Source organism: Theropithecus gelada, chromosome 1 (genome assembly GCF_003255815.1).
Source record: "Theropithecus gelada isolate Dixy chromosome 1, Tgel_1.0, whole genome shotgun sequence".
NCBI lineage: Eukaryota > Metazoa > Chordata > Mammalia > Primates > Cercopithecidae > Theropithecus > Theropithecus gelada.
In genome coordinates this window covers 188,774,709-188,802,326 of record NC_037668.1, presented here as the reverse complement: position 1 = coordinate 188,802,326, position 27,618 = coordinate 188,774,709, and the positions used below count along the sequence as shown (strand labels likewise).

Here is a 27,618-nt window from a genome sequence, read left to right as displayed (position 1 = left end):
AGAAAGCCTCAGATGGGCATGCATACGACGCCAGGTCACAGGCACACCGCAGGACACAGGGTGACTCTTCTGGAGTTGAAATCTCAGTGCTTCAAGGAACATTGGAAATGTGCTGGAGTTGTGTCTAGAGAATAGAGGTTTCTCATCCAAGTTCAAAGATTATATCCAGCTGTTATTCAGTTTGCTTTTGTATACCTAGATTTAGTTTGTGTGGTTAAAATCATAGCCAGAGCTGAACTCATGAGGTCCTAATACACCTGTATCTCCTACACTCTTTGCCGTGCTTCTGGTATGAACAGCCACCTGGCTACTGTAACTCCTGCCTCTTCTCCATTCTCTCCCCATCTGAGTTGTGTGGCTTCCATCTCAGAACTGCCTTTCAAATCCAGCCCCTTTTCTTTTCCCCTGGCTTCATTGTCTACCACTTGTAGTTTCCTTGCTTCTCTAATGCAACCTGCCTAAGTCCCTGTTGGTCTGTCTGTACCCAAAAAATAAAACCCAAACCCATTTTCTTAGCCTAAAAGTCACTTCCAAATCCATTCATTCCCTATTTCAACAAATAGTCAATGAATACTGACCCTCTGCCATTGATTGTGCTCCACTGTTTCTTCCTGTGTTTCTTTTGTTCCAGTCCCAATGAATACCTCCGATTTGCCCAGACACAGAAGGCCCCCTTGTTGTCCTGTGTCTTTCCATAACCCATTTCCTCTACCCCGAAAGCTCTTTCCATCTTCTCACCTTTCAAACTCATCTAAACTATCATCGCCATGTGAAGTCTTCTTTGACTCCTACAAGGGTTAGTTTCTCCTACCTATGATTCCCCATCAGTTTGTTCGTAGTTTTGCCATACAAACTTATTTTTGTGCACTCGTTTATTTCTCTTTGCTCTTCACTAGGCTCGGAGCTCCTTCAGGCAAAGAACATGTTGTATTTCACCTTTATATCTCCTGACCCCAGCACCATGTCTGCCACACATAAGGGCGTAATAAGAGGATGAAACCATTCTGTAGGAGCAGGATATTCTGGGATGAAATTAGATGAAGGAGTAAACAAGTGGTTGAGACTCAAGGCTCTGGAATCAGACTGACTGGGTTAACTACAGTTTAAATTGCAGAATCAGACTGACTGGGTTAAACTGCAGTTTAAACTGCAGAATCAGACTGACTGGGTTAAACTGCAGTTTAAATTGCAGAATCAGACTGACTGGGTTAAACTGCAGTTCTGCTGCTTTTAGTTGTGTAAATTATTTTGCATCTCTGAGCCTCATTTTTTTTCTCATTAGTAATATTGGTGGAATAATAGTACTTTCTTTATAGGATTATTTAGTGATAACTGAAAAAAAAAAGATTTGGTTTATTTCAAGCTAAATGCTTATTCTTTTTGTGAGGGGTCACCCATTAGTAAATATGAAAAAAAGTGAGAAATCTAGAGAAGAGTACAGGGAGAAAATAAAGAGATTAATTGAGAAAGAAGAAAGAATAGGTAGTCTTACTCTATCAGATTTGCTTTATGCATAGAACTCTGTACATTAATCAGATTTATCACTTACAGTCTACATACTGCTCTCCTTAACTGTAGCTTGAGTTAATCTAGCCACTGATTTTATAGTTATAGATAGTTCAAAATAAATCATTAACAGTGACAGGTATTCTCCCCATAGAGCACGACTCACACACCAAGATCCCACAGCATAAAAGACACGGGCTCAAGACCAATACCATCTCCCCCTAGACCTAGAAAGCAAGAAGAAGGGAGACCACATACAGGATTGTTGCTGAGCTGAGAAGTAATGGGAGCATGGCTGCTTGAACAATAATTGAACCCTTATCCAGCTAGGCAATACAGTTAAGAGATCAAGAGCCAAGATGGTTTCATCAGGCTAGAATATTGGATAGATACAATCAAGACAGTATTAGTCAAAGTAGGCTAACTGCTGAAACAAACAGTCTTCAAATCTGAGTGACTTAATGAAAGTTTATGTTTTTGCTCATGTCACACTACAATACAATTTATGAGAGACATAAAAGGAGATTGCTTCACGAAATCAATTCAGGACCAAGACTCCTTCTGCCTCATCACTCTGCCATCCCTTAGGGCCTCAGAGTCCTGGATCCTGGTAGGCAAGGGAAGAGAAACAGCATGAAGGATTTCATGAGAGGTTTGATGGTATAGACCTGGACTCATATTCTACGGTAGAATTCAGTCACATGGCTATGTTTAAACGCAGAAGAAGCTGTGGGGGTGGGGGTGGGAAATTGTCCATCTGTGAGCCCAGGAGGAAAATGGAAACATCTTTGGAAACAACTTGCCAGCCTCTGCCACAAAGGGTGGAATGCAAAAAGAGGGTGAAATGTAAAGCCCTAAATTGAAGTTAAAAATGTCAGTGTCACAAATATAAGAGACCTGACTTGACTGTGATACTTGAGAAAAAAAAATTCTGGGTCTGGAAAGAAATATGGGATACCAACTGATGATATGATTACTGTTAGCAAGGAATATTTTTGTCTTTAAAAAATGAATGTAATATTCAAGTGCATTAATAAAAAATGTATAGCAGCAACAGCATAGACTGCCTTCACCTCTTACTTATCTTTGTGTCCTTGTGTGTGTTATCTGAGCCTCAACAAGCTTAGCTATAAAATAGGACTAACACTTGTGGTGTGTGTCATTTAACTATTGCTACAATGATGCGTACAAAAAGCAACAAAATTCAGTAGCTTAAAAATAATTTATTCCTTAGCTAGGTGTGTTGGCATGTGCCTGTAGTCCCAACTACTCAGGAGGCTGAGGCAAGAGAATTGCTTAAACCTGGGAGGCAGAGGCTGCAGTGAGCCAAGATCATGCCACTACACTACAGCCTGGGTGACAGAGTGAGACTCCATCTCAGAAAAATAAAATAAAATAAAATAAAAAATAAAATGTATTCTTACTCACGCATGTGTAGGTTTGCTGGGTTAGCTTTGCTTCATGCTGCAGGTCTGCAAGGAGGCCATTAGGTGTTCCTTCTAATGGTGTTTATTCTGGGACCCAGGCGAAAAGAGCAGCACCTGCAGTACCTGGGGGAAGCAATTCTCATAGTAAGGGCAGAAATGCAAGACAGAGAGTGGAAATGTGCAGTATCTATTGAGGTCTTGGTCCCGAATCAGCACACAATCACTTCTGCCCTCATTCCTTTGTCCAAAGCAAAGTTACATAGTCAAACCCAATATCCTTGAGGGAGGGAAATAAGCTCCCTCCTCACAAGTGAGTGATATTGCAAAGTAATATGTCAAAGGGCATCCTAATACTGGCGAGAATGGTGATTCAATCAACCACATTGACATCTGTAAGATTACAGTGACAATTTAAAAATATATAAAGCATCTACTTCCATTCCTAGAAACAGAGGGTCTCACTAATAACTGAAACGATGATAATGGTCATAACGATGATGATAATGATGTATTCAGATCTTGTATCCTAACGTACTTTCAGTGGCTCAGAATTTATCTACCGGATTGCGTTCAAATTTGGTTTCCATCTTTAAAAAGAAATACCATTGATTGCAAGCAGAAAAGGTTGAGCATGTAGGCCTAGGAATCTGGAAACTGTGTTGAAGGAACTAAAACTATTTAGTCCAAAGAAGAATGACCCATATAAAAATTAAATGCACCAAAATACCAGAGGGGCTATTTCTTTGCAAAAGGAATAAACTTGTAGAATAATGGAAGGAAATACCAGTCTGCGGGAATTCTCTGGAAGTCAAGTAAATAAAGGAAGCTCAGGAAGACATCTGATGGGAGAAGTGTCTCATGGGCCACTTGCTGAGCAAAGACAAGCACAATGGGAGGCAGATAGTGGTGAACAGAGCCATGCTGTCCACAGTTGAGCCGATGAGATGCTGGGGAGCAGTTTGGGATGTCAGGAAAGACCTGAGAGTGTGTGCCCGGGAAGACACAGGTCTCAACTCCCTCTTCAGTTCCTTCTGGTTGCACAGATTCACTGGGCCCTCATTCCAGTGAGTCTGTTGTCTTTCATGTTGATTCTATAAACACACCACTCTCAGTGCCCTCCCTATGTCCCCAAGCCCCACCAGGGCAGTGTGAGACTAGCCAAACAGTGATCTCTTCCTCCTCCTTTAAGCTTGACTCTCCCCTCCCCCATTTCTCCCAATCAGCCTTAATTAAACTGTTTGAAAGCTGCAGCTTGATTTTAATTAGAGCAAAATTGGGAAGATTAGAATGAAATTGGCCAATCATTGTTTACGGGCCGTTGTTTGAGAACACAGCAGGCTGCTAAATTACCTCCATGCCAGGCTTCTTGAATTCTCCCAGACAGTGAAAAGATGGAGAGCACCAGGACATCAGGGAAGAGATGGCCTCATTTCTGCTCTTGTGTGTCTAAGAGTTGCAAGGTCTGAGATATTACTTAACCAAATGACTCCTGGACTGAAGCCTTCCTGCCTGGGGATCTCTCCCAGCCACAGTGGTAAACAAGCCAAAAGAATCACCTGGGAAGTAGGACAAATGTGGACAGTAGTCCCTGAGCTTGAACACGGGTCACAGACAAAGGCAGAAAATCATTGGTAGTATGGTGTAGGTTCTAGTTAAACTCTACCACTAGTCAACTGAGACTTGGGGCAAGTCATTTCTCTCAGTTTCTCTGTCTCCTCATGTGTTAACATGTAAAAGCTTAATAGTTGATTAATGATATTTTCTCTCCCTTTCTCCCAAGGTCCCTGTATAGATAAAATAAGCGTGTATAAAAATGGTGTGCAAAAAACCAGTTTGGTTCATATCAAGACAACTGTTCGGAGAGTAATAGCCTCATCCCTTTCAGTACTGTAGTCCTTTTGAGCACTAAAAGTTAGAGGGGGTGCCCCCAAAAGAGAGACTACTGGAAATAGATCAGGAGGGCCAAAGAATAGAGAAGGTCAATGTCCCTACCACGATAGCTGACTGCTTCTGTCATTGTTTGCAAAGTGGGTTCCATCACTACTTTACCATTTCCCCCCAATCTCGCAGGAAAGCACTACACCAATATATGGGATTATGGTTTTTATTATCATTTCTTTTTATAGCTCAGATTTATCATATCCTATTCGTTATAGCCGTAAAGTCTCTAATAGCCAAGTACATTACAGTAATCTGTTGTTGAGATAGAAATCTCTTGGTGATGTGATGTGTCTAGAAATACTGCCTCTGTATAGGAGCCAAAGTATGATATATCCTTAAGCCCCTAAAATGTCCAGCTTGGTAGAGAATGTGAAACCATCATAGCTGAGTCACTGGATAAAAAACTGGCATCACTCAATGTACATGCTGGCTTTAGCTATTCTTGTTCATGTGAGTTTTTCAAGATGAAAAATGTGAGTCCTATGAAAAAGACAAAATGGTGATGTCATTGCTTGGTGGATTGAGTTCTGTGATGGGAGCAGTAGCCCTGGGTGTGAGGTATATTGGTAGAAAGATGAAGAAAGAGAAGGCTTCCTGTGTCTGAAATTCTTTAGGAAAATCAGCGGTGTGACACTCAGTGGTATTTACTGAGTTTCCTCTGTCCGATTGGCAAGTCTCAAGCTAATTGGGGAAAGGCAAATCTCCAAGACAAAGGCTCTGAGAACAAAGGCAGTTGCACTTACCCAGAACTGGTTGGTATGTGAGAAAATTTCCCATGGGTCATTGGTTGACAGTGTAAATAGACAAAGTGAAGTCCTAGGAAAAATGACAAGAAAACTATGTCCTTGGCTTAAGGCCAGTGCTCCAGAGTTCTTAAATATTTTATTCAATAACATGTCCTGTGTTTACCTTCATTTTTCTGGGAAAACCAGTTTGGTTCATATCATGACAACTGTTTGGAGAATAATAGCCCAGTCTCTTTCAGCACTGCAGTCCTTTTGAGCACAAAAAGTTGGAGGGTGTGCCCCCAAAAGATAGATCATTGGAAATAGATCAGGAGGGTCAAAGAATAGAGGTCAATGTCCCTACCCTGACAGCCCACTCCTTCTGTCATTGTTTGCAAAGTGGTTTCCGTGGCTGCCTTAAGACTTCCCCACAGTCTCTCAAGTCCTATTCTGAGAAACGCAGAATAGTGAGCAGGCAGTGATTGGTTGGCTCTGCTGGAAGCAGCATTGATTTCCTCCTCAGTAAACCCAGCCTGGAGTCTAACGCAGGAGGAACAAATGTCTCCTAGTATGCAGGGGCACAGTGACACTGGGATAGGTTGGTGCCAAGCCTGCAGGGGTGCCGCGGTGGAGGGGGGTGGATAGAGCTGCATGCTTAGGATGCAGGATGTGACTTTCCAAATGACAGCCCTATCTGTGGACTTGGAAATGGGCCTGAACATGCTTCCCCCGCAGAGGTGGAAAGATGAAAGATCTATTAAAAAACTGGTAACAGAATAATCCGGCTGTTCGCGTGAAGTTATAGCACAACCACCCACACTGTAGGCTACAGTCTTCATTACAGGTTGAGTATCACTTATCCAAACATTTTTGGGGACCAGAAATATTTTGATTTTTTTTTCAGATTTTAGAATATTTGCATTATACTGGATCGGCATCGCTAATCTGAAAATATGAAATTCTAAATGCTCCAGTGAGTGTTCCCTTTGAGAATCATGTTGATGCTCAAAAAGTTTTGGATTTTGGAACATTTTAGATTTCAGATTTACAGATTAGGGACACTCAACCTGTACTTCTAGATTTCAGCTTCACTGAGGTACAGTTTGTGTGTGTGTGTGTGTTTATACTCTTCCCCTTAAGGCTTCATAGGGAGGGAGGCTTCATAGGTAATGACTCTTCACAGGGGCCAGGTCAATGTTCTCAGTTTATGAGCCTGGAAAGTGGTGCTTCCGTGTGCAGCTGCTGGAAACAGCACCTGGGCTGGAAGACCACAGCTGTGCTCTTTCTGAGCCTTTCATCTTCAGGCACGAGACCCCGCAGGGGGATTCTTGCTGGGAGATTTCTTGTTGACCTTGTGTAACATAGTGCTGCAGGTGGCTGCTGACGTAAGAGTCAGTAGCTTGAGTTGGAGGCAGCACTTTTTATTTACATCTTTTGAATTAGGAACATTTGTAGCCATTTAGTATTCTCATCGGAGACCCTTTTGCCTCAAACCCAGAGCTGGCCCAGTCTCAAAACCCTGCTGAAGCTCCTGTGCCTGAGATCTGGCACGGCCGTGGTTCAACTTTCCTATTGCAGGGCCCCTTTGGATTTTTGGGGAAATCCCTAAACTCACGTACAACCAGAAGCATCACTTTTTGGCAATCTGGCCACCAGTGTTATGCAATTTGGGATAAAGATAACTACAATTACTTCAGCACTGATTATTTAGATATCATTATATCTAAAATATTCTGAGTGTCAGTATGCTGGCTGATTTAACACACTGGATTATACCTTCCAGGCTGGGTTATCCCTTCCCTGGACATTGTTTTGGTTTTTATTAATGATTTTATGTGTATGTTCACCCTTTCACAGAAATACACATTGTTCACTCTAGGCTAACCTAAAGCATGCTAGAGGAAGATGGAAAATTGACTGAATTTTCGTTAATTATAGCAGTTTACTGAAGCACCCTTTATATGTGCAACGTGAATGCATTTTACAGGCAAAGTCCACAGGGAAGAGCTCTCTTTACCCTTTGGCTGAACCTGTGAGCCCTGAATGCAGTGGCCGCTCCTATTCTAAAGACACTTTACACAGGGACTATAGTGCTGTTAGAAATGTTTGCTTTCTCAGATTGTTTACTGTGTAACAAACACAGTGGGAGAAGATTTTAGGAGAAATGGCTAAATTGAAATGGAGATTTACTTGATATCTTAATTGAAACAAAGATGATGGCTTAATTGAAGCAGTGTGTGTTAATATAATTGATATATAGAAAACATCCTTTTCTGAGTTAAAAAAAAAAGAGCCTTGATTATTCTATTACTGGGGGGAAAACTGCTAAATGAAAAATCGGAAATGAACATTTCTTCTTTGAATAGCTCAGGCTGCCTTCCAGTATTGCCTCTAAGGTTTGCAGATGCTGGAAAGAACCAGGTTAATAAGTTCTGTAAGCACATTTTTACCACTTTCTGGCTCAAACACCACTCACAGATGTTTCTGCATTATTTTGGTTCCATGAAGGGCCCCAAAGGGCAAGGAAGAAGTTGGGGCTGAAGAGAAAACCACTGGGAGCCCTTAGAGTCTGAACCTTTCTGTGGCTGAGTACTTATGCCTAATGTTTCTTTTTTGAGACAGGAGTCTTGCTATGTTGCCCAGGCTGGACTCGAACTCCTGTGGCTGAGGTCTTATGCCTAATATTTTTTGAGACAGGGGTCTTGCTATGTTTCCCAGGCTGGACTCAAACTCCTGGGCTCAAAAGATACTCCAACCTCAGCCTTCTGAGTAACTGGGACTACAGGCACTAGCCACCATGCCCACTTGAGCCTAATTCTGAGTTGATAGCCCGCTGCAGTTTGTGATGAAAGTAGATTTGGGCTTTTTTGTTTTTTGTTCTTTGGCAAATGTAGCCACTTGTATGTAGTTTTTTTGTTTATTTGTTTGTTTGAGATGGAGTCTTGCCCTGTTGCCCAGGCTGGAGTGCAATGGCACAATCTCGGCTCACTGCAACCTCCGCCTCCCAGGTTCAAACTATTCTCCTGCCTCAGCCTTCCGAGTACCTGGGATTACAGGCACCTGCCACTGCGCCCAGCTAATTTTTGTATTTTTAGTAGAGACCGGGTTTCACCATCTTGGTCAGGCTGGTCTCGAACACCTGACCTTGTGATCCACCCGCCTCGGCTTCCCAGAGTGCTGGGATTACAGGTGTGAGCCACAGCGCCCAGCTGCCACTTGTATGCATTCTTATGGATTCTTTCTCCAGTGAAATTCTCCAGATATAGTCCCTATCCTTATAGTCCCTATATGGCACTATTGAAACTCTCTCCCCCACATGCACACACTTCTACTCCATAGCACAGTTGTTCCTTAGAGTTTCACAGGTGAAAGTAGTATAGCCTAGTGGCAAAGACTGTGTGTACTGGAGTCAGACAGTCTGTGTTTAAATCCTGACCTTGCCACCTACTGGCTTAAACTACTTAACTAGTAGTTAAACTACTGGGCAGATTAACTTATTTGTATCTCAATTTCATCATCTATAAAATGAAGATAATTATATTTTCCCCCTTATATGGTGTTTTGAATATAATATTAACTAATCCTTGTAAGATGCTTGGAATGCCTATCACATACTAAAAATTCATTAAATGTTAGCTATTATTTTTTATTATTTGCTCATAAAAAGCTTCCTTAGACAGTATCATTCCTTTTTCTAGGTCATTCATTATTCTGTGTTATGATTTCTTTAGCAGCCACAGGAGCTGGACTCAGGCCTTTATCTGTGATTCCCCCCATGAACCTTCTGTATGGACTTGGCTTTTTGAGGCATCTCAATTTCTTCTCCTGCAAATGGGCATGTTAAAATTGCCTTAATCCAGGAACATTTTGCTGTGGTGCAAACGTTATGCTATGTTTTGAATATACAATTAATCCATGTTTTATGTAGAAAATGTAAAAAGTGGGATGTTCTGGGTAATAAAAGTATGTGTGTTAAAGGATACCAAACACAAAAAAATTAGAATTTGATAAAATACATTTAATACTTAACCTCATCTACTGGAAGGAAAACAGTGCTATAGAAACAGCAGTACGATACTGGCCTGGGTTTTAAGCACAACTCTGTCATTTACTAACCGTGTGATTTCATCCACACTACTTTCTTAGTCTCTCTGAGTCTCAGTTGTGACTATTATCACCGCCATCATAGTTTCTGTTAATAGCATAGAAGGAGGGTCAGCACACTAGCTTTTTGTTCTGGTTCTATTATCAACTGGCTGTATTGCTTTAGGTAAACCTCTTGCCCTCTCTGTTTTACAAGAAACATGAGAAAACTAGAGAATACTAATTCCCATCCAGACCCAGTGTCTGACTGGGCCAGACAACTGACCACCAATTTTTATTTATTATATTTAATTAAAGTGGGCCCCACCTCTATGCTAAGTTGGCCTTTCCTTTCTGTGAGGGGCTTTGACCATTGTAAGAAACTATGGAAAAGGTAATAATGTCTTTTTCCCCTAGCAATCTAGAAAAATAATAGGTTAGAAATCATTAGTTAATGAAGTCTAGCTGTGCCCTATCCCAAAGCAAGGTGGCTGGGTTTGATGACCCTAAGGTTTTTTGTTTGTTTGTTTGCTTGTAGTAATCTGATTTTATGATTCATCAATGTAATTATTAACTAACCAGTGAGAGGATTCCAGTTTCCATCCAGCCAATTAGAGACGAGATTAGGTAACTGTTCTTTACCCTGCAGTGGGGTTTGGGATAGAAAATACTTTTGACAAATACTCTGTACTTAATTAAAGTTTAGCACTTGCTGCACAAAGGAAATAACTGACAATATGTGATTATGAACTTACCTGCTTAGATAAATAAAGCTACACAGCAGGAATTTTGAAGACCTTGTTGGAACCATGAATTATTAGTCACCCGCTTTTCTTTGTTTCCCTAGTAGCTTTTGACATATGCTCCTCCCCTGTCAGCCTCCAGAGTTAGATGGAGGGATTATGCATCAAATGTAGCATGGATTTTTATTTATTTATGTATTTATAATTTTAATTTTAAAAATTTTGTTCATAATTGACATATCTGGCACAACAGCGTATTGGTGTGATGTTTCAATACATGCATACACTGAATAATGATCAAATCAAGGGAGTTAGCATATACATCACCTCAAACATGTATCATTTCATTGTGGTGATAACTTTCAAGATCCTTTTTTCTAGTTACTTAAAATCTACAGTACATTATTATTAGCCATGGTCACCCTACTATGTAATAGAGCACAGAACTTATTCTTCCTAACTGCAACTTTGTATCTGTTAACCAAGCTCTCCCCGTTTCCCTTTCCTACTACCCTTCCCAGCCTCTGGTAACCACTATTCTACTCTCTAATTCCATGATATCAACTTTTTTAGACTCTACATATGAGTGAGGTTATGTGGTATTTGTCTTTCTATGCCTGGCTTATTTCACTTAACATTATGTCCTCCAGGTTCATCCATGTTGCTGCAAATGATAGGATTTCATTCTTTTCCCAGCTGAATAGTATTTCACTGTGTATATCATCAGTTTGTGGAAATTTAGGTGGATTCCATATTTTGGTCGTTTTGAATGGTGCTGCAATAAACATGAGGGTGCAGATATCTCTTTGATATACTAATTTCAGTTCCTTTGAATATGTACCTAGTAGTGAGATTGCTAGATCATATGGTAGTTCTATTTTTAGTTTTCTGAGGAATCTTCATGCTGTTTTCATAATGACTGCACTAATTTACACTCCCACCAACAGTGTATTAGAGTTCCCCTTTCTTTGCATCCTGGCCAGCATTTGTTATTTTCTGGCTTTTTGATAACAGCCATTCTAACGAGGGTGAGGTGACATCTCACTGTGCATTTGATTTGTATTTCCCTGATGATAGTGATGTTGAGCATTTTATCATACACCTGCTGGCCATTTTTATGTATTCGTTTGAGAAATGTCTATTCAACTCTTTTGCCCATTTAAAAAAAAATTGTTCTTTTTGCCATTAAGTTATTTGAGTTCTTCACATAGTCTGGATATTAACCCTTTACTGGACTCATAGCTTGCAAATATTTTCTTCAGTTCTGTAGGCTGTCTCCTCACTCTGTTGTTTCCTTTACTATGCAGGAGCTTTTCAGTTTGATGTCATCCCATTGGTTTATTTTTGCTTTTGTTGCCTGTGCTTTTGAGTTCTTATCCAAAAAATCTTGCCCACATCAATGTCATAAAGCTTTTCCCCTATACTTTATTCTATTAGTTTTATAGTTTTGAGTCTTACATTTAAGTATTTCATTCATTTTGAGCCGATTTTTGTACATGGTGAAAGGTAAGTTTTATTCTTCTGCATGTGGATGTTATGTTTTTTCAGCACCATTTATTAAAGATATTCTCCTTTCCCAAATGTGTGTTCCTGGCATCTTTGTCAAAAATCTATTTATTTATTTTTAATTATTTTATTTTTATGCAACCCTATCATTTGCATGTCATGGACATTTGGGGACGGTTAGACCAAGGTTTGGCACTGTTACGATGAGCGGATTTGGGATGGGTGAAGAGGGTGTAAACACTTTACATTTTGTTGCTTCCTAAGGCAGTGGAGCTGTTCTTACCAGTACAATTTGGGGGACAATGTAAAACTCATTTCTCATTAATGGATATGATTCTTTAAATTTCATTCCAAGGCAAAGATTTATAAACCTGTCCCCTTTAAAATGCAAACATTCCAATGAGGAGCAAAGCTTGAAAATTAAAATCTTCAACAGGATTAGAAACGAACAACTTTGCAATCTTCTAAAATAAGGCTTCTTAAAATATGGATCCTCTTAGTCTATTTCAGAGTGTTCATGTTGACATTTGCACTGAAGGTACAAAATAAAACTGCTGGTACCTTAATTTGAATAAAGGCAGTGACACCACATAACACTAGGAGTCATGTATTCTTCATTACACACTTGCACCTAAACACACAACCACACATGCGCGCACACATACACACACACGCGCGCACGCTACACACACAGAGACATTTATTAATTTTATTAAATCTTGACCCTTGGGTACATGTGTTTTTAATATTCTGTAAGATGAAATGGGAAGTGCACATAAAGCAAATCTCAGGCTACTTAAGTACTATAATTGTCTCAAGGAAAAATACTTTTGTGGTTAAGTTGCAAGCTGAATTAGCCACTTTTTTCATGGAACTCCATTTTTCTTGAAAGCACAAGCGACAGGCAAACTATGATTATTCAGACTTGAGTGTCTGGCAGACGTTTCTCCAAAAAAAAAAAAAAAAAAAAAAAAAAAACCAAATGAATTAACTAAGCCAGCCTCTGCAAGGAAAACACCTGACAGTATTTGTTACCAATAATACAATTTAAACTTTTAAATGAAAATTCAAATTTTAGAAAACTTGCATTCATCCTCATGAACTTGACATTTTCCTAATATTTAAAGACTTTGAAGAGATTGGTCATGATATTACATAGTGAGATGTTTTAATATTACATAATGAAAAGTGTCAAAACGTGGAAGATCTGCATAACTCGGTGACCTGATATTTTCCAGATGACCAACACATGATGTTACAACATTATGCAGGATAGAAAGATCCATTCAGATTACAATATAGAACACTGGATTTAATGTAACAAAGCATGAAAAGTTCACTGATATGATTTCAGATTCCATATTGTAACTAACCTTTAAGAAACTACCATCTGTTTAGCTTAGCGTAGTACCAAAGATGAAAATCCACAATTATGAAAACAGATTGAATGTAGAAGCAAATATGAGAGTGCAGCTCTTTTCTGCTAAGCCTGATATTAAAGAGATTTGCAAACATGCAAAGTCATGCCACTCTTCTTGCTAAATTTGTTTTGTTTCAGAACATACAGTTGTCATGAAAATGTTAGGTTTTATGTAATGGGTTTATTAATGTTATCTCTAAATGAAATAACAAATGTTGATTTTCTTGGTTTTAATTTCCAAAATGGTAAATCTCAATAGCTCTAAGCCACATGTACAAATATGGGGATTCAATAATTTTTAACAGTGTGAAGGGGATCAGAGATCAAAATATGAGGGCAGTGGTTCTAGACCAAGCCTCCTGACTTCACAGTTGAGTAACTGAGGCCATGACAGGTGATGGGACTCATTCACTATAAGACAGCTGTGATTAGATCACATCTTTGCAAACCACTGTTCCGATGTGTGTTTTTTCTCCTACTCGATACTGTAAACCATGACTTCATGTGAATACGCTAATCAACTACTGCCTGATGAGAAAGTTGGCTGGGAGAGGCTCTGATGGAGGTCAGTGGAGACAGAGCTTTCTTACAGCATGTGAATGACAGGCCAGGTGAGAGGCTAAGGGGCCTCTGCCAGACACTGGGCACCTCCAGCGGGTGGAGGCCGGGAGGGGGGATGTGGGCTGAGAGGAGATGAGTGGCTGCAAGTGGAGGAAGAACATTACCTACTTCAGATTTTATGCCTCTTGCTCTGAAACGCGATCAGCTTTTCCTTACCGCTTGGCTTTTCCTCCAGGGAGTTTGCCCGTTGGAAGGTGAACAACTTGGCTCTAGAAAGGAAGGACTTCTTCAGTTTGCCATTGCCTCTCGCCCCAGAGTTTATCCGGAACATTCGCCTCCTTGGAAGGAGACCCAATCTGCAACAGGTTACAGAAAACCTGATTAAAAAGTACGGCACTCATTTCTTACTTTCTGCCACCCTTGGAGGTAAGCAATATCACAATCCTAAGCTAATTGGTTGCCAGACCATTGGAAGTAACGTTAAGACTTATGTAGTACAGCTCCAACAGTCTTTGTTCCTCCTGGCCTTTTATTGCCTCAGAAGTCTTTCTGGTGCATTTGAAAACAGCGTAGTCTCTTGGCATCTCAATTTACCCCAGAGCATCTCTATTTGCTTATAAGGCTCTCCTGAGGAGGGGAAGTTGTGTATGGCGGTTGGAGGTGGACAGGCTCCTAACAAGCACTTGCCAGTAGGGGGCGCTCCCAGTTTTCGCTTCGCTGAGTCACCCAACCCCTGAGGCTTCGCCACTTTCTAATGTTTGCTGTGGCTACAATGGTCAGACTCACAGGCAAAGAAGTCGAAGTTCCTGGAGTCCCTGACCCCTCTTCCTCTCGATAAAGATTGGAAACTGTCCAAACAACTCCAGTGTTTCTGGGCTGATGAATCACCCTCTTGTGGGGCGGAGCGTTGGGGTAGGGTGGAGCAATGTGGGCTAGAACCTACCAGGGCAGGATCAAAAGCTCTGAAGATGCAGAGTTCCCTCTGCCCTGGGAAGAAGGAAGCAGGATTTATTATAACATTTAGCTCACTGTCCAATCGACCCAAACAAGCTCTCCCAGGGCTCGGGCCAGCTGTCGGCATGAGGCAGGTGTTGAGTGTTTGATGGGGAGGAGGGAGATGGAGCTTCAAGGCTTTTGCCCTTCCCGAGGGAGCAGAAAAAGCCACGAAGACTCCTCGTAAACAATTTGAGAGAGAGAATTGTGTCTCCCCTATGGAGGAGAATTGCTTGAGACAGAGTTCAATAGAAGATGTTAAGCAAATAAGCTGATGGCAGGGGGACTGAGCTTTGGAAGAGGGCCTTTCAGGCAGCGAGGCCGCTGGCCTGTGGCTCCCTCTGATGAGCTTCTTCTAAAGATGGTAAGGGCTGGGGGAAGAGCTTGGCAGCAGGGGCTGCACTCTCTCTCAGCTGTGTCTGCCCTGGCCAAGGGTTTATGTTCCTATTGGTAGGGGATTCGAGAGCAGAGAGCCTCACCAATACACTCGTGTTGTTCACCATAGGAGAAGAGTCCCTGACCATTTTTGTGGACAAGCGGAAACTGGGAAGAAAGACAGAGACAACAGGAGGTGCCTCTATAATCGGGGGCAGTGGGAACAGCTCGGCCGTGTCCCTGGAGACCCTGCACCAGCTGGCCGCCTCCTACTTCATTGACAGAGAGAGCACGCTGCGACGGCTGCACCATATCCAGATAGCCACGGGGGCCATCAAGGTAACGACCTGAGAGGTACAGGGCAGGGGGTGCGGGAAGCACTGAGGAACTCGGGGGAGGCCCCAGCCTCAACCAGCTCTAGGTCAGCCGGGCGGACTGATGGAAGAGGAGACGAAGCTTTCTGATGAGGACACAGCCAGCCTTCAGACACGATAGGGTCACTCATTCCACAGCAGACGCTCACAGAGCGCCCACTCTGAGGCAGGCTGCAGCACTCTAGTGGAGGATGGAAAAACAACAAAGTCATTTCTAATGATAAATAAAGAAAAGCAGAGTCATAGGTGCACATTTCCTGGGGCGTGGGGAGGGAGCAGCCCATATGATTATTAGATTGATCATGGAGGGCACTTTGGGGTTTAGACTTTGAGCTCTGAATGATAAGAAACCAGCTGTGTGGAGAAGTGAGCGGAAAGTGTTTAGGCAGACAGAACAAGTGCTAAGTACTTGTTCTAAGTAAGTACTAAGGCCTTTTAGCAGGAACCAGCCTCGTGCCTTGTTGGGCCACAGAGAAGACTGCTGAGATGGTGGGGAGGTGAATAACAAAGACAAGATGAGGTTTGGAAGTCAGCTGGAGCCAGATTATGTGCCATGAGAAGGAATTTTAATATAAGTCAAAGTGCAGTGAAAAACCACTGGAGAGATTTAGCAGGGGAGTAACATGATCTCATGTATGTTTTTAAAAGATCGATAGTTATTGTGACTTTAATAACTATAACCTTCGTCATATCTTCTCTACTTACACCTAAGAGATTTCTAGTAAAGTTCATGTTGTTTTAGGGAAAACCAGTGAAAATACTGTACTTGAGAATACAGTTTTTTAAAAATTCTAAGCATAATGTTAAGGTGTTGAAAAGACTTCATAGTTGTCTTATATCCTGCTTTTATCCCATCTGAAACTCACAAGCAAATTTTATTTACTAATTCATTCAATAAATATTTACTGAGCACCTATTATTTGTCAGGCACTGTTTTGGGTCCTGAGAATACGAGAGTGAACAAAAGCTGTAAAGTCCCTGCCCTCATAAAGCTTGAATTCTAATAGCAGAGAGATAATTCATAAATATACAGATAATAGCTCATTTTGTTATGGTTTGCTTTATTGCACTTTGCAGATACTTTTTTTTTCTTTTTTACAAATTGAAGGGTTGTGAGAACCCTGTGTCAAACAAGTCTACTGGCACTATTTTTGGCACTATTTTTCCAACAGCACGTGCTTACTTCGTGTCTCTGATAATTCTCACAGTATTTTAAACTTTTTCATTGTCATTTTGTCTGTTATGGTGATCTGTGATATGTGACCTTTGATGTCACTTTTATAATTGTTTTGGAGTGTCACAAATTGCACCCATATGAGATAACAAACTTCATCAATAAATGATGTGTGTTCTGACTGGTCACTGTATGGAACTGGCTGTTCCCCCATCTCTCTCACCCTTCTCAGGCCTCCCTATTCCCTGAGATACAACAATATTGAAATTAGGCCAATTATTAACCTTACAATGGCTTCTAAGTTTTCAAGTGAAAGAAATAGACATCTCTCACTTGAAATCAAAAGCTAGAAATGATTAAGCATAGTGAGGAAGGCATGTCAAAAGCTGAGAAAGGCCAAAACCTAGGCCACTTGCATCAAACAGTTAGCCAAGTTGCAAATGCAAAGAAAAAGTTCTTGAAAGACATTAAAAGTGCTACTCCGGTAAACACACAAATGATAAAAATGCCAAACAGCCATCTTACTGATATGAAGGAAGTTTGAATGGTCTGGAAAGATCAAACTAGCCACAACATTCCCTGAAGCCAAAGCCTAATCCAGAGTAAGGCCTAACTCTGGTTAATTCTATGAAGACTGAGAGGGGTCAAAAAGTTACAGAAAAATGTTCGAAGCTAGCATAGGTTGGTTCATGAGATTGGAGGAAAGAACCCATCTCCGTGATATAAAAGCACAAGATGAAGCAGTAAGTGCTGACTTAGAAGCTGCAGCAAGTTATCCAGATCTAGCTAACATCACTGATGAGGGTGGTTATACTAAACAACAGATTTTCAGTGTCAATGAAACCACTTTCTACTGGAAGAAGATGACATTGAGGACTTTAATAGCTAAGGAGGGCAAGTCAATGCCTGGCTTCAAAGCTTCAAAGGACAAGCTGACTTTCTTGTTACAGGCTAATATAGCTGGTCACTTTAAACTGAAGCCAAGACTCATTTAGCATTCTGAAAATCCTAGGGCCCTTAAGAATTATGCTAAATCTCCTCTGCCAGTGCTCTATAAATGGAACAATCCTGCCTGGATGACAGCATATTTGTTAACAGCATGGTTTATGAACTATCTTAAGCCCATTGTTGAGACCTACTGCTCGGAAAAAAGCTTCTTTCAAAATATCACTGCTGATTTACAATGTACCTGCTCACCCAAGAGCTCTGATGGAGAGGTACAAGATTAATATTGTTTTTATGCCTGCAAATACAACATCCATTCTGTAGCCTATGAATCAAGGAGTAATTTTGATTTCCAAGTCTTATTTAAAAAATATTTTGGTAAGGTAAAGGCTGCCATAGATAGTGATTCCTCTGACAAATCTGGGCAAAGTAAATTGAAAATCATTTAGAAATAACACTATCCTAGATGCCATCATGAACATTTGTAATTCATAGGGGGATGTCAAAATATCATTAACAGGAGCTTGGGAGAAGTTGATTCCAGCCCTCATGGATGTCTTTGAGGATGTCTTTCCTCAGTGGAGGAAGTAATTGTATATGTAGTGGAAATAGGAAGAGAACTGGAATAAAAAGTAGAGCCTGAAGATGTGACTGAATTGCTGCAATCTTATGATAAAACTTGAATGAATGATGAGTTGCTTCTTATGAATGAGGAAGGAAGTGGTTTCCTGAGAGGGAATCTACTCCTGGTGATGATACTATGAATGTTGTTGAAATGACAGCAAAGCATTTAGAATATTTTATACACTTAGTTGATAAAGCAGTGGCAGGGTTTCAGAGGATTGACTCCAGTTTTGAAAGAAGTTCTATTATTGGTAAAATGCTATCGAATTGAGTCACATGCTACAGAGAAATCTTTCGTGAAAGGAAGAGTCCATTGATGCAGTCAATGTCATTGTTGTCTTAGTCTAAGACATTGCCACAGGCCGCCCCAACCTTCAGCAACCACCACCCTGATCAGTCAGCAGCCATCAACATCAAACCAGGACACTCCACCAGCAAAAAGACTCCAACAACTGGCTGATGGCTCAGATGATCATTAGCATTTTCTAGCAATAACATATTCTTTAATTAAGGTATGTACATTCTTTGTTCAAACATAATGCTATTGAACACTTAATAGACTACAGTATAGTGTAAACATCACTTTCATATGCACTGGAAAACCAAAAAATGTGCGTGACTTGCTTTATTGTGATATTTGCTTTATTACAGTGGTCTAAAATTGAACCCATAATATCTCTGAGGTACACCTGTATAATGCCAGGTGGGATGAATGGCATGAAAAAATGAAGCCAAGTAAGAGGATAAAGGGTGATGGGAATGTGGAGTTTAGGGAAGACCTGTCCAAGGAATGCCACTTAAGCAGAGACCTAAATGAAGTGAGGGAGTAAGCCCCAAACATCACAGACAAAGGACAGAGCAGGTACAAGTGCTGTAAAGGGGCAGGGCAGTGTACTTTGTATGATCCAGGACTACCAAGAAAGGCAATGAGGCTGGCATGCAGTCAGGAGAGAAATGAAGTAAAAGATGAGTTTATAGAGGTTGCAGGGGACATATCATGAAGGCCTTACTGATTAGGAAGTAAAAAGAAAGGGGGATCCTGGAGACCAGTGCAGTGGCTATTGCAATAGTAAAGGTAAGACATAATGGTGGCTTGGACAAAGCTGGTGTTGCAGAGGTGGTGAGAAGTTGGCATATTCAGAATATGTTTTGATGGTAGAGCCTACAGAATCAGACAATGGATTGGAAGAAAGGAGTAAAGATTTACTGCAAGATTTATGGCCTGAGCAATCAAATGAACAGTGATTCCATTTACTGAGAAGGACAACACTGGGAAGAAGTACAGATCTGAAAGAAATAAATCAAGAATTTGGTTTTAGACATTCCTAAATGTGACATTCCTATCAGACGTCTAAGTAGAGAAATCTAACAGTCAGTTGAAAACAAACACCAAGATTTCAAGAGAAAGGCCATGATTGAATCTGGAAAGTTGGTATACAAATATATACACATGTCCACCTGTGTAGTTGGTATTTCCAGCTATGGGAGAAAATGAAATGAGATCACTCAAGGAGTGAGTGCAACTACAAAAGTGGCCTGAGGACTGAGTTGTGAAGCACTCCAATATTCAGAAAGGGGGAAGAAGAGAGGATCCAACAAAGAAGACTGAGACAGAGAGTATGAAGAGGACCAAAGCGGGCTCACAAAACCATGTGATGAATGTTTTTCACAAAAGAAGGAACTGGCAACTGTGGCTGTTGAGCAGTCACTAAGGTGGAGATTGAGACTCGACCTTCAATTTTGTGACATGGAGGTAACTGGTAACCTGAAGAAGAGTAGTTCAGTACATGAAGGGTACAAAAGGCTGAGTGAAGAAAATTCCAGGAAGGAAGAAAAGTGAGAATCAGATATGAGTAGAAACAATCCTTTTGCTGTAAAGGCAAATTGAAAAACAAGTGATAACTGGGGAGCAATGTGGGGTCACAGGAGGGTGTGTTTTTGTTTTTAAGATGGGAGCTATTCCAGCATATTGATATAGTGATTAAAATAACTCCATAGGCCAGGCGCGGTGGCTCATGCCTGTAATCCTAGTACTTTTGGAGGCCAAGGCGGGCAGATCACAAGTTCAAGAGATCAAGACCATCCTGGCCAACATGGTGAAACCCCATCTCTACCAAAAATGTAAAAATTAGCTGGGTATGGTGCTGCATGCCTGTAGTTCCAGCTACTTGGGAGGCTGAGGCAGGAGAACCACTTGAACCCAGGAGACGGAGCTTGCAGTGAGCCAAGATTGCGCCACTGCACTCCAGCCTGGTGGCAGAGCAAGACTCTGTCTTAAAAAAAAAAAAAAAAAAAAACTCCGTAGAGAGGGAGAAAGAAAGTGATGATGTAGGAGAGACAGAAGATAATCGCAGGAGCAAAGAGGTTGTTCTTACCCAGGAGCTTGAGCTCTTCATCCTTCGAAACAGGAGGCAATGCAGAGGGCACAAGGACAAAAGTAGCAGGATGTTAGTTGCATGGTGAGAAGATGCCACTGTTTTCTTCTGATTGGCTGCTTCTTCTTGATTTCCTAGGTGAAACAGAAGGAAAGTCTTTGGCTAAAAGTAAGAAAACGGAACAGTTGGGAAAATAATCTATGAAATAGTCTTTTGAGAATAAGAGTTAAGAGTGTTGGTTAACTAGATAAACATAGTAGATTTGTGGGTAGCACTGAGAGCCCGCTTCAGTGGCTATAATTATAACATGAGACCAGTCAGCATAGTTATAAGTTTTATCAGCTACATTTAGCAGTTCATGTATAGGTAGGCATGGAATAGACAAAGAGTTGGATTTAACCAAGATGTGTGTGTATACATGGTGAAAGATAAAAGAGGGAAGAGAGTTGATAATATACACAAAGGAGTGATTATAGTAATGGACCATGGAATATAATTCAGTCAGTGAATGAAAAGAAGCCTTTGAGGGATGCTAGAAAGTGAAAAGTTGGTCAGGTCTAAAGGTTAAAAGTCTAAGTAGGTTTGACAATTCATTACGGAAAGAGACTACAGCAAGTATGATTGGGTGATGCCTAATGTTGAGATTATAGAAGGAATACTATGCCCGGGAACCTAATTTTATTAGTAACTGCATTCCCTCTGTAATCACTTAATGGAAATGAATGAGGGGAAGTAACAAGAAAAATAAACTGCAATGAGGATGGGTAGTGGGTACTAAGAGTCCCGTGGTTCTGGCTTCAAAGGAGCCAGAGATCATTACAGAGGATGGAGGAATAGTGTTCAGGATATCACAAGGGAGCACCTTCCTTACTTCCATGCCCAGGAGCATGGGGGGTGGGAAATGAGATGGCCACTGCTAGAGAAGGCTGCAGGGAAACCATGTCCTCAGGGTCAGCTACACTGTGGTTAGAACTGAAAGGCAAAGTGGACTCTTGAGAAGTGGTTGAGATTATATGGGATTTTGCTAAGAACTGATCATGAGATCCAGAGAGCACAGTGGAAGTTAACTGAAGAGAAGAGGTGAGATTAGGGAGTGTACAGAGTTTGGAGTGAGAGTAGAAGAGATGAGGATGACTTTCTATTAACAGGAAGGTAGGGTACATTTGAGAGACTAGTATCTTAGACAGTTTAAAATGATTTAAAAAATCATTGGTGTGATTTTTTAACTCTTAACTCTCTTCCCTCTTTTATCTTTCATCATGTATACACACATATCCTGGTTAAATCCAACTCTCCATCTATTCCATGCCTTCCTGTACATGAACTGCTAAATGTAGCTGATAAAACTTACAACTATGCTGAGTGGTCTCATGTTATAATTATGGCCACGAATCTCAAGCTGGCTCTCAGTGCCACCTAGAAATCACTGTGGCATGGAGTAGGTTTTACCAAGAAGACAGAACTCTGTGAAAGCCTCTCTCCCCATTTAGTCCTGTGGTGGACTGTATCAAAGTTGGAGAAAAATGGATCATATCAGAAAATGAAAGGTAGGCATTGGGTCTACAATTTAAAGATCCCATTTATGTTCCTTCCTATTCCTTGACCTGACCAACTTTATACTTCTTCACTCTTTAACGGCCTCATTTTCTTAAATTCCTTGTTTTATCACTATAATCTCAATAAACTAGGTATTGATGGACCATGTCTCTTAATAATAACAGCTATTTATGACAAAGCCACAGCCAATATCATACTGAATGGGCAAAAGGTGGAAGCCTTCACTTTGAAAACCAGCACAAGACAAGGATGCCCTCTCTCACCACTCCTATTTAACTAGTATTGGAAGTTCTGGCCAGGGCAATCAGGCAAGTGAAAGAAATAAAGGATATTCAAACAGGAAGAGAGGAAGTCAAATTATCTCTGTTTGCAGATGACATGATTGTATATTTAGAAAACCCCATCGTCCCAGCCCAAAATCTCCTTAAGCTGATAAGCAACTTCAGCAAAGTCTCAGGATACAGAATCAATGTGCAAAAATCACAAGCATTCCTATATGCCAATAATACACAAACAGCCAAATCATGAGTGAACTCTCATTCACAATTGCTACAAAGAGAATAAAATACCTAGAAATACAACTTACAAGGGATGTGAAGAACCTCTTCAAGGAGAATTACAAACCACTGCTCAAGGAAATCAGAGAGGACACAAATAGAAAAACATTCCATGCTCATGGAGAGGAAGAATCAAAATCATGAAAATGGTCATACTGTCCAAAGTAATTTATAGATTCAATGCTATCCCCAACAAGCTACCATTGACTTTCTTCACAGAATTAGAAAAAATTACTTTAAATTTCATATGTAACCAAAAAAGAGCCCGCATAGCCAAGACAATCCTAAGTAAAAAGAACAAAGCTGGAGGCATCACGCTACCTGACTTCAAACTACACCACAAGGCTAGAGTAACCAAACAGTATGGTACTGGTATGAAAACAGATATATAGACCAATGGAACAGAACAGAGGCCTTAGAAATAATGCCACACATCTACAACCATCTGATCTTTGACAAACCTGACAAAAACAAGCAATGGGGAAAGGATTCTCTATTTAACGGTGCTGGGAAAACTGGCTAGCCATATGCAGAAAACTGAAACTGGACCCCTTCCTTACACCTTAAACAAAAATTAACTCAAGATGGATTAAAGACTTAAACATAAGACCTAAAACCATAAAAACCATAGAAGAAAACCTAGGCAATATAATCACTCTCTTGCATATGCCTTCAACATGCCCTTTGTCCCTTCTTCATGCCCACTGCCATTTCCTTAATCTAGGACTTCATCAACTCTTACCTGATTTTCTTGCATTATCCTGTTAAGTAGTTTTCCTATCTCTATTCTCAGCTCTTCTCCCTGATTCAACCTCTGGGTTGCTACCATGAGTGCAAATCATCATATCATATTGTATCATATTACTCCCTGCCTAAAATCCGTCAGTGGCCCCAAACTGTACATGGGACAGAGCCCAAACTACTGTTCCCCATCCTGGGTGGCAGTGTGATACAATGGAAAGAACATAGGCTCCAACCCAAGAATCTGAGTTCTGCCATTGTTCATGGTGGGACTTTGAACAAGCCAAACTTCTCAGACCCTCAGTTTACTCATCCTAAAATTGTTGTACAATTAGAACAGTTTCTATCTTGAAGTTTTCCATGAGGTTTAATAAGAAAGTGTAGGCCGGTGTGGTGGCTCATGCCTGTAATTCCAGCACTTTGGGAGGCCGAGGTGGGCAGATCATGAGGTCAGGAGATCGAGACAATCCTGGCTAACACGGTGAAACCCCATCTCTACTAAAAATACAAAAAATTAGCCAGGCGTGGTGGCAGGCTCCTGTAATCCCAGCTACTCAGGAGGTTGAGGCAGGAGAATGGCGTGAACCCGGGAGGCAGAGCCTGCAGTGAGCCCAGATTGTGCCACTGCATTCCAGCCCAGACGACAGAGTGAGATACCGTCTCAAAAATAAATAAATAAATAGATAGATAAATAAATAAAAGAAAGTGTAGATAGTATTAACCATAGCACTGTTGGAGTGTGAAAAAGATTAATTCCTGTTCTTAACTAAACTATGTGACTATTGAAAATCTGTCTGCTGTCTTTCTAGTTCCATTTTTAACCAGTCCTTTGGTACTTTTCTCAACCCCCGTACTCCCCACTCTACTCTTCACCTTCCACTTATATTGTGTAAACCATTCATACCTAAATATCAGGCTTTCCTCAAATATGCCATGTTCTCATATCTCACCTTCCTGGCACTTGCTGTTTGCTTTACTTGTAATGCTTGTCTATTCACCTGAATGGCTCTTCTTCACCTTTTTTTGCTCAGCTTAAAAAGGTAACTCTTTTGTGAAGCCTTTCCTAACTCCCAAGATAGTCAAATGCCCCTCTTTAGGGTTTCAAACATATGCCTCTTTTATAGGGCATATCATTTGAACTGTAAAACTGAACATATGTCAGCTAACACAATGACCTCCACATGAGACGATGAGGTTCTTGTGGAAGAGGCTGCGTCTTGTTCAACTATGATTTCCCAATAAGAGTACAGAGCTTCCCACACTGTGGGCAGTGGGTAAAGGTTTGTTGAATTAATGAATGAGTCCCTGGACATGGCATTTTTCACATAGATTAGGCTCTTCTGCTTAGTGTGTACGCAAGTACATATAAGCATGCTTAGTTGAAAGAAACAGAAATCTACTCAAGGTAGCTTGAGTATAAAAATAGTTTAAGAGAACTCTGGTGAAAAATACCACAGCTCTCCAAGGACTAAGCACTAAATCTAATGCAGGCACATGGAACTTGGAAAAGTATGGTCATACTCTCAGGTTATTCTTTTTGTTTTTTGTTGAAATACATGTCACTACTTCTTCATCTGTGTCATCTTCCTGCTTCCCTAGTTGGAAATCTTTTATCTATTTATTCCATACTTTTCTGTACCTCGATGACTTTAACTTACATGTAACTTTGGCTTGCTGTGGAGTTGACTCTGGCTCTGCTGAATATTTTTCTGTTTTATCTCTTGGTCAATGCCACCACGGCAGAGGTCACTACTTTGTTCATTGCCATGTCCTCGGTTCCTGGCATATTTTAGGTGCCTTATAATTGTTTATTATTTGAATTTTATGAGTATCTACAATCACCTTTTAAATTTTTTCTTTCAGTATCATAGTTTTCAATTCTCTTGAGAAAGAATCTGGTTCAGAGTCTACCCTTAGTTTAATACAAAGAGTTGGGCTTGCATAGTCTTAACTATGGCTTTCTGGACCCACCTCTTAAGCAAAGTCTGTGGGTGGTAGAGCAAAAGGTGGTTAGACATCCCAAACTACATTTTTTATAGTGCCTATGAATGTACTTTCCAGAATTAGAGCCACTGCCCATCTCTTCAAAGAGGTCATCATCCTTGGAAGCCACTTTTTGAAGATTCTCCAAGAACACATTGAAAGTGAGATGAATATTCAACTTCCACTGGGCTGACTGATCTGGTAATTTTTTCTGTCTGGGAGTACAATGGGTTCTCCCCTAGGAAGAAAACCATGAAAAAACAAGGATGATTTTGTATTTTCTTCAACCTTCATCTCTTCAAGTTTTCATATTTACATAACTTAGCAAGGTCTAGAGACCTGATGTGGCCTGTTCAAGGACCCATTGCTAGACTAAGGAGCAAAGGTGTGTGTTGGCATCCCACCCCACAGTTCTGCTCACTTTATGGGATTGACTTGCCCATTTTGTCCTGGCAGTAAGGTTCTCTGCCAGGGAACATTTCTTTGCTCTCACACACTTAGTACTTACAGATCCATATAGCAAAGGCCAATACACACAGCAGCACATCCTTCCTAGCTAACATCCTTTTGTTGGTGCTACGGTACCTGCCACCTACCTCCCTCTATGAATATGCCTCAGCAGCTGGCTTCCAGCACATTTATTGCTCTTGAAAGAGGTGGATGGAGTTGGGATGGGGGATTCTGCTTACCTGCTCTGCCTTGGTAGAAGAAAAGTTCTTTAGCATATCTGCCTGTTTCTTGTTCCCCTAAGAAGATGTGCACTTACTACCCTTTCTTAGCAACTTCTTTGCACTAACATGGACATATGCACCTTTTTGTTTATTTAATATATTCCTTAAGACCTCACTGAGCATCCCTCTCTGTTGGAAGGTTTACCCGAATTGGCACACACCTCTATTGCAAAAATTGTCACATTACATTGAGGATGTTTACATGCCTATCTCCTTCCTGACACATACACCCACGATGACACCAGGTCTTAGAGCAGCAGAGACTCTGTGGCAGATACACAGCTCCAGGTCCCTTTACAGTGTTGTCTGGCATGTGGCGAGGTGAAGGCAGACTTACATGGTTTAGTGGGAAACAAACTTACTCAAGTAAGAAGACTTGGGATTGGTTTTGGCTTTGATGCTGTCTATTTCTATGACCTTGAGAAATCATTGAACTCTATTTCTCTCATCCATGATACATATTACCAACTATCTGACTCACCTGCACACAGGGCTTACATTCAGCTGGTATGGTTACATCGGTTTTTAAAATATTGAAACACTTCTATACAGCTGGTGAATAGTCTTCACTCCAATCCCCATGTACTGCCCTAACCACACTTACTCCCCTTCTGTAGCCCCCAGATTTCCTTTTGATGGTAACCAAAAGGAGAGTATACCTCAGGAGACCTCTGGAGCCCTGCCCTGGCACTAGGGCTGCCATCCCTTCTGATGAGTCAATGCGCTTCTGTTCTACCTGCTGATAAATACTGTGAATGTCACTCTTGGCTCTGCCATAGGGTTGGGGTGTCACCAAATGATTCAGAGCACATGCAAACACTTTGCACACTGTGAAGAGCTGTATACATAGACATCCTGTCCATAATATCCCAGAAGGGATTAGAGCCACAAATGAGGGAAGGGGCTTGTTTCTAAATTACAGCTCACCCTGTATTTAGTTGAAGGCTGAGGGAGGACTTGGTGGGGAGGGCTTGACATGCTCACCAGCTGACTGAAGGGAGTTCACACAAAAGTTCAGGTGGACCCCAGGATGAAAAAGAGGGTTTCTCACAAAACCTCCTTAAAAGTGACTTGTCCGAATTCCTCGCTGCAGCAGCCTGGGATTCAATTTGCAGGTCTTTTAAGCACATACACCATCAACTCTGTTCTCCCATCCCAGCCCGATTGCTCACAATTAGAAGCCCATTTCACTCTGCCCTTAGTTTGCAGGTGTCTCCTTAGGTAGGACAAGAGCAGCCTGGAAGTGGAAGGTGGAGGGTGGGGAGAGGAGACTGGCT

At 41.1% G+C, this 27,618-nt stretch overlaps 1 protein-coding gene across 2 annotated transcripts in view; it reads left to right on the top strand.

Annotated features, from left to right (window-relative positions):
• The window catches only part of BRINP2 (BMP/retinoic acid inducible neural specific 2), a 109,583-nt gene that overhangs the window by 69,273 nt on the left and 12,692 nt on the right, over positions 1 to 27,618 (top strand). For both annotated transcript variants that reach the window (XM_025366869.1, XM_025366879.1), the window contains 2 exons: positions 14,148 to 14,338; positions 15,411 to 15,619. In XM_025366869.1, the coding sequence (XP_025222654.1) occupies positions 14,148 to 14,338; positions 15,411 to 15,619 (400 nt within the window). The remainder of the gene's footprint in view (positions 1 to 14,147; positions 14,339 to 15,410; positions 15,620 to 27,618) is intronic.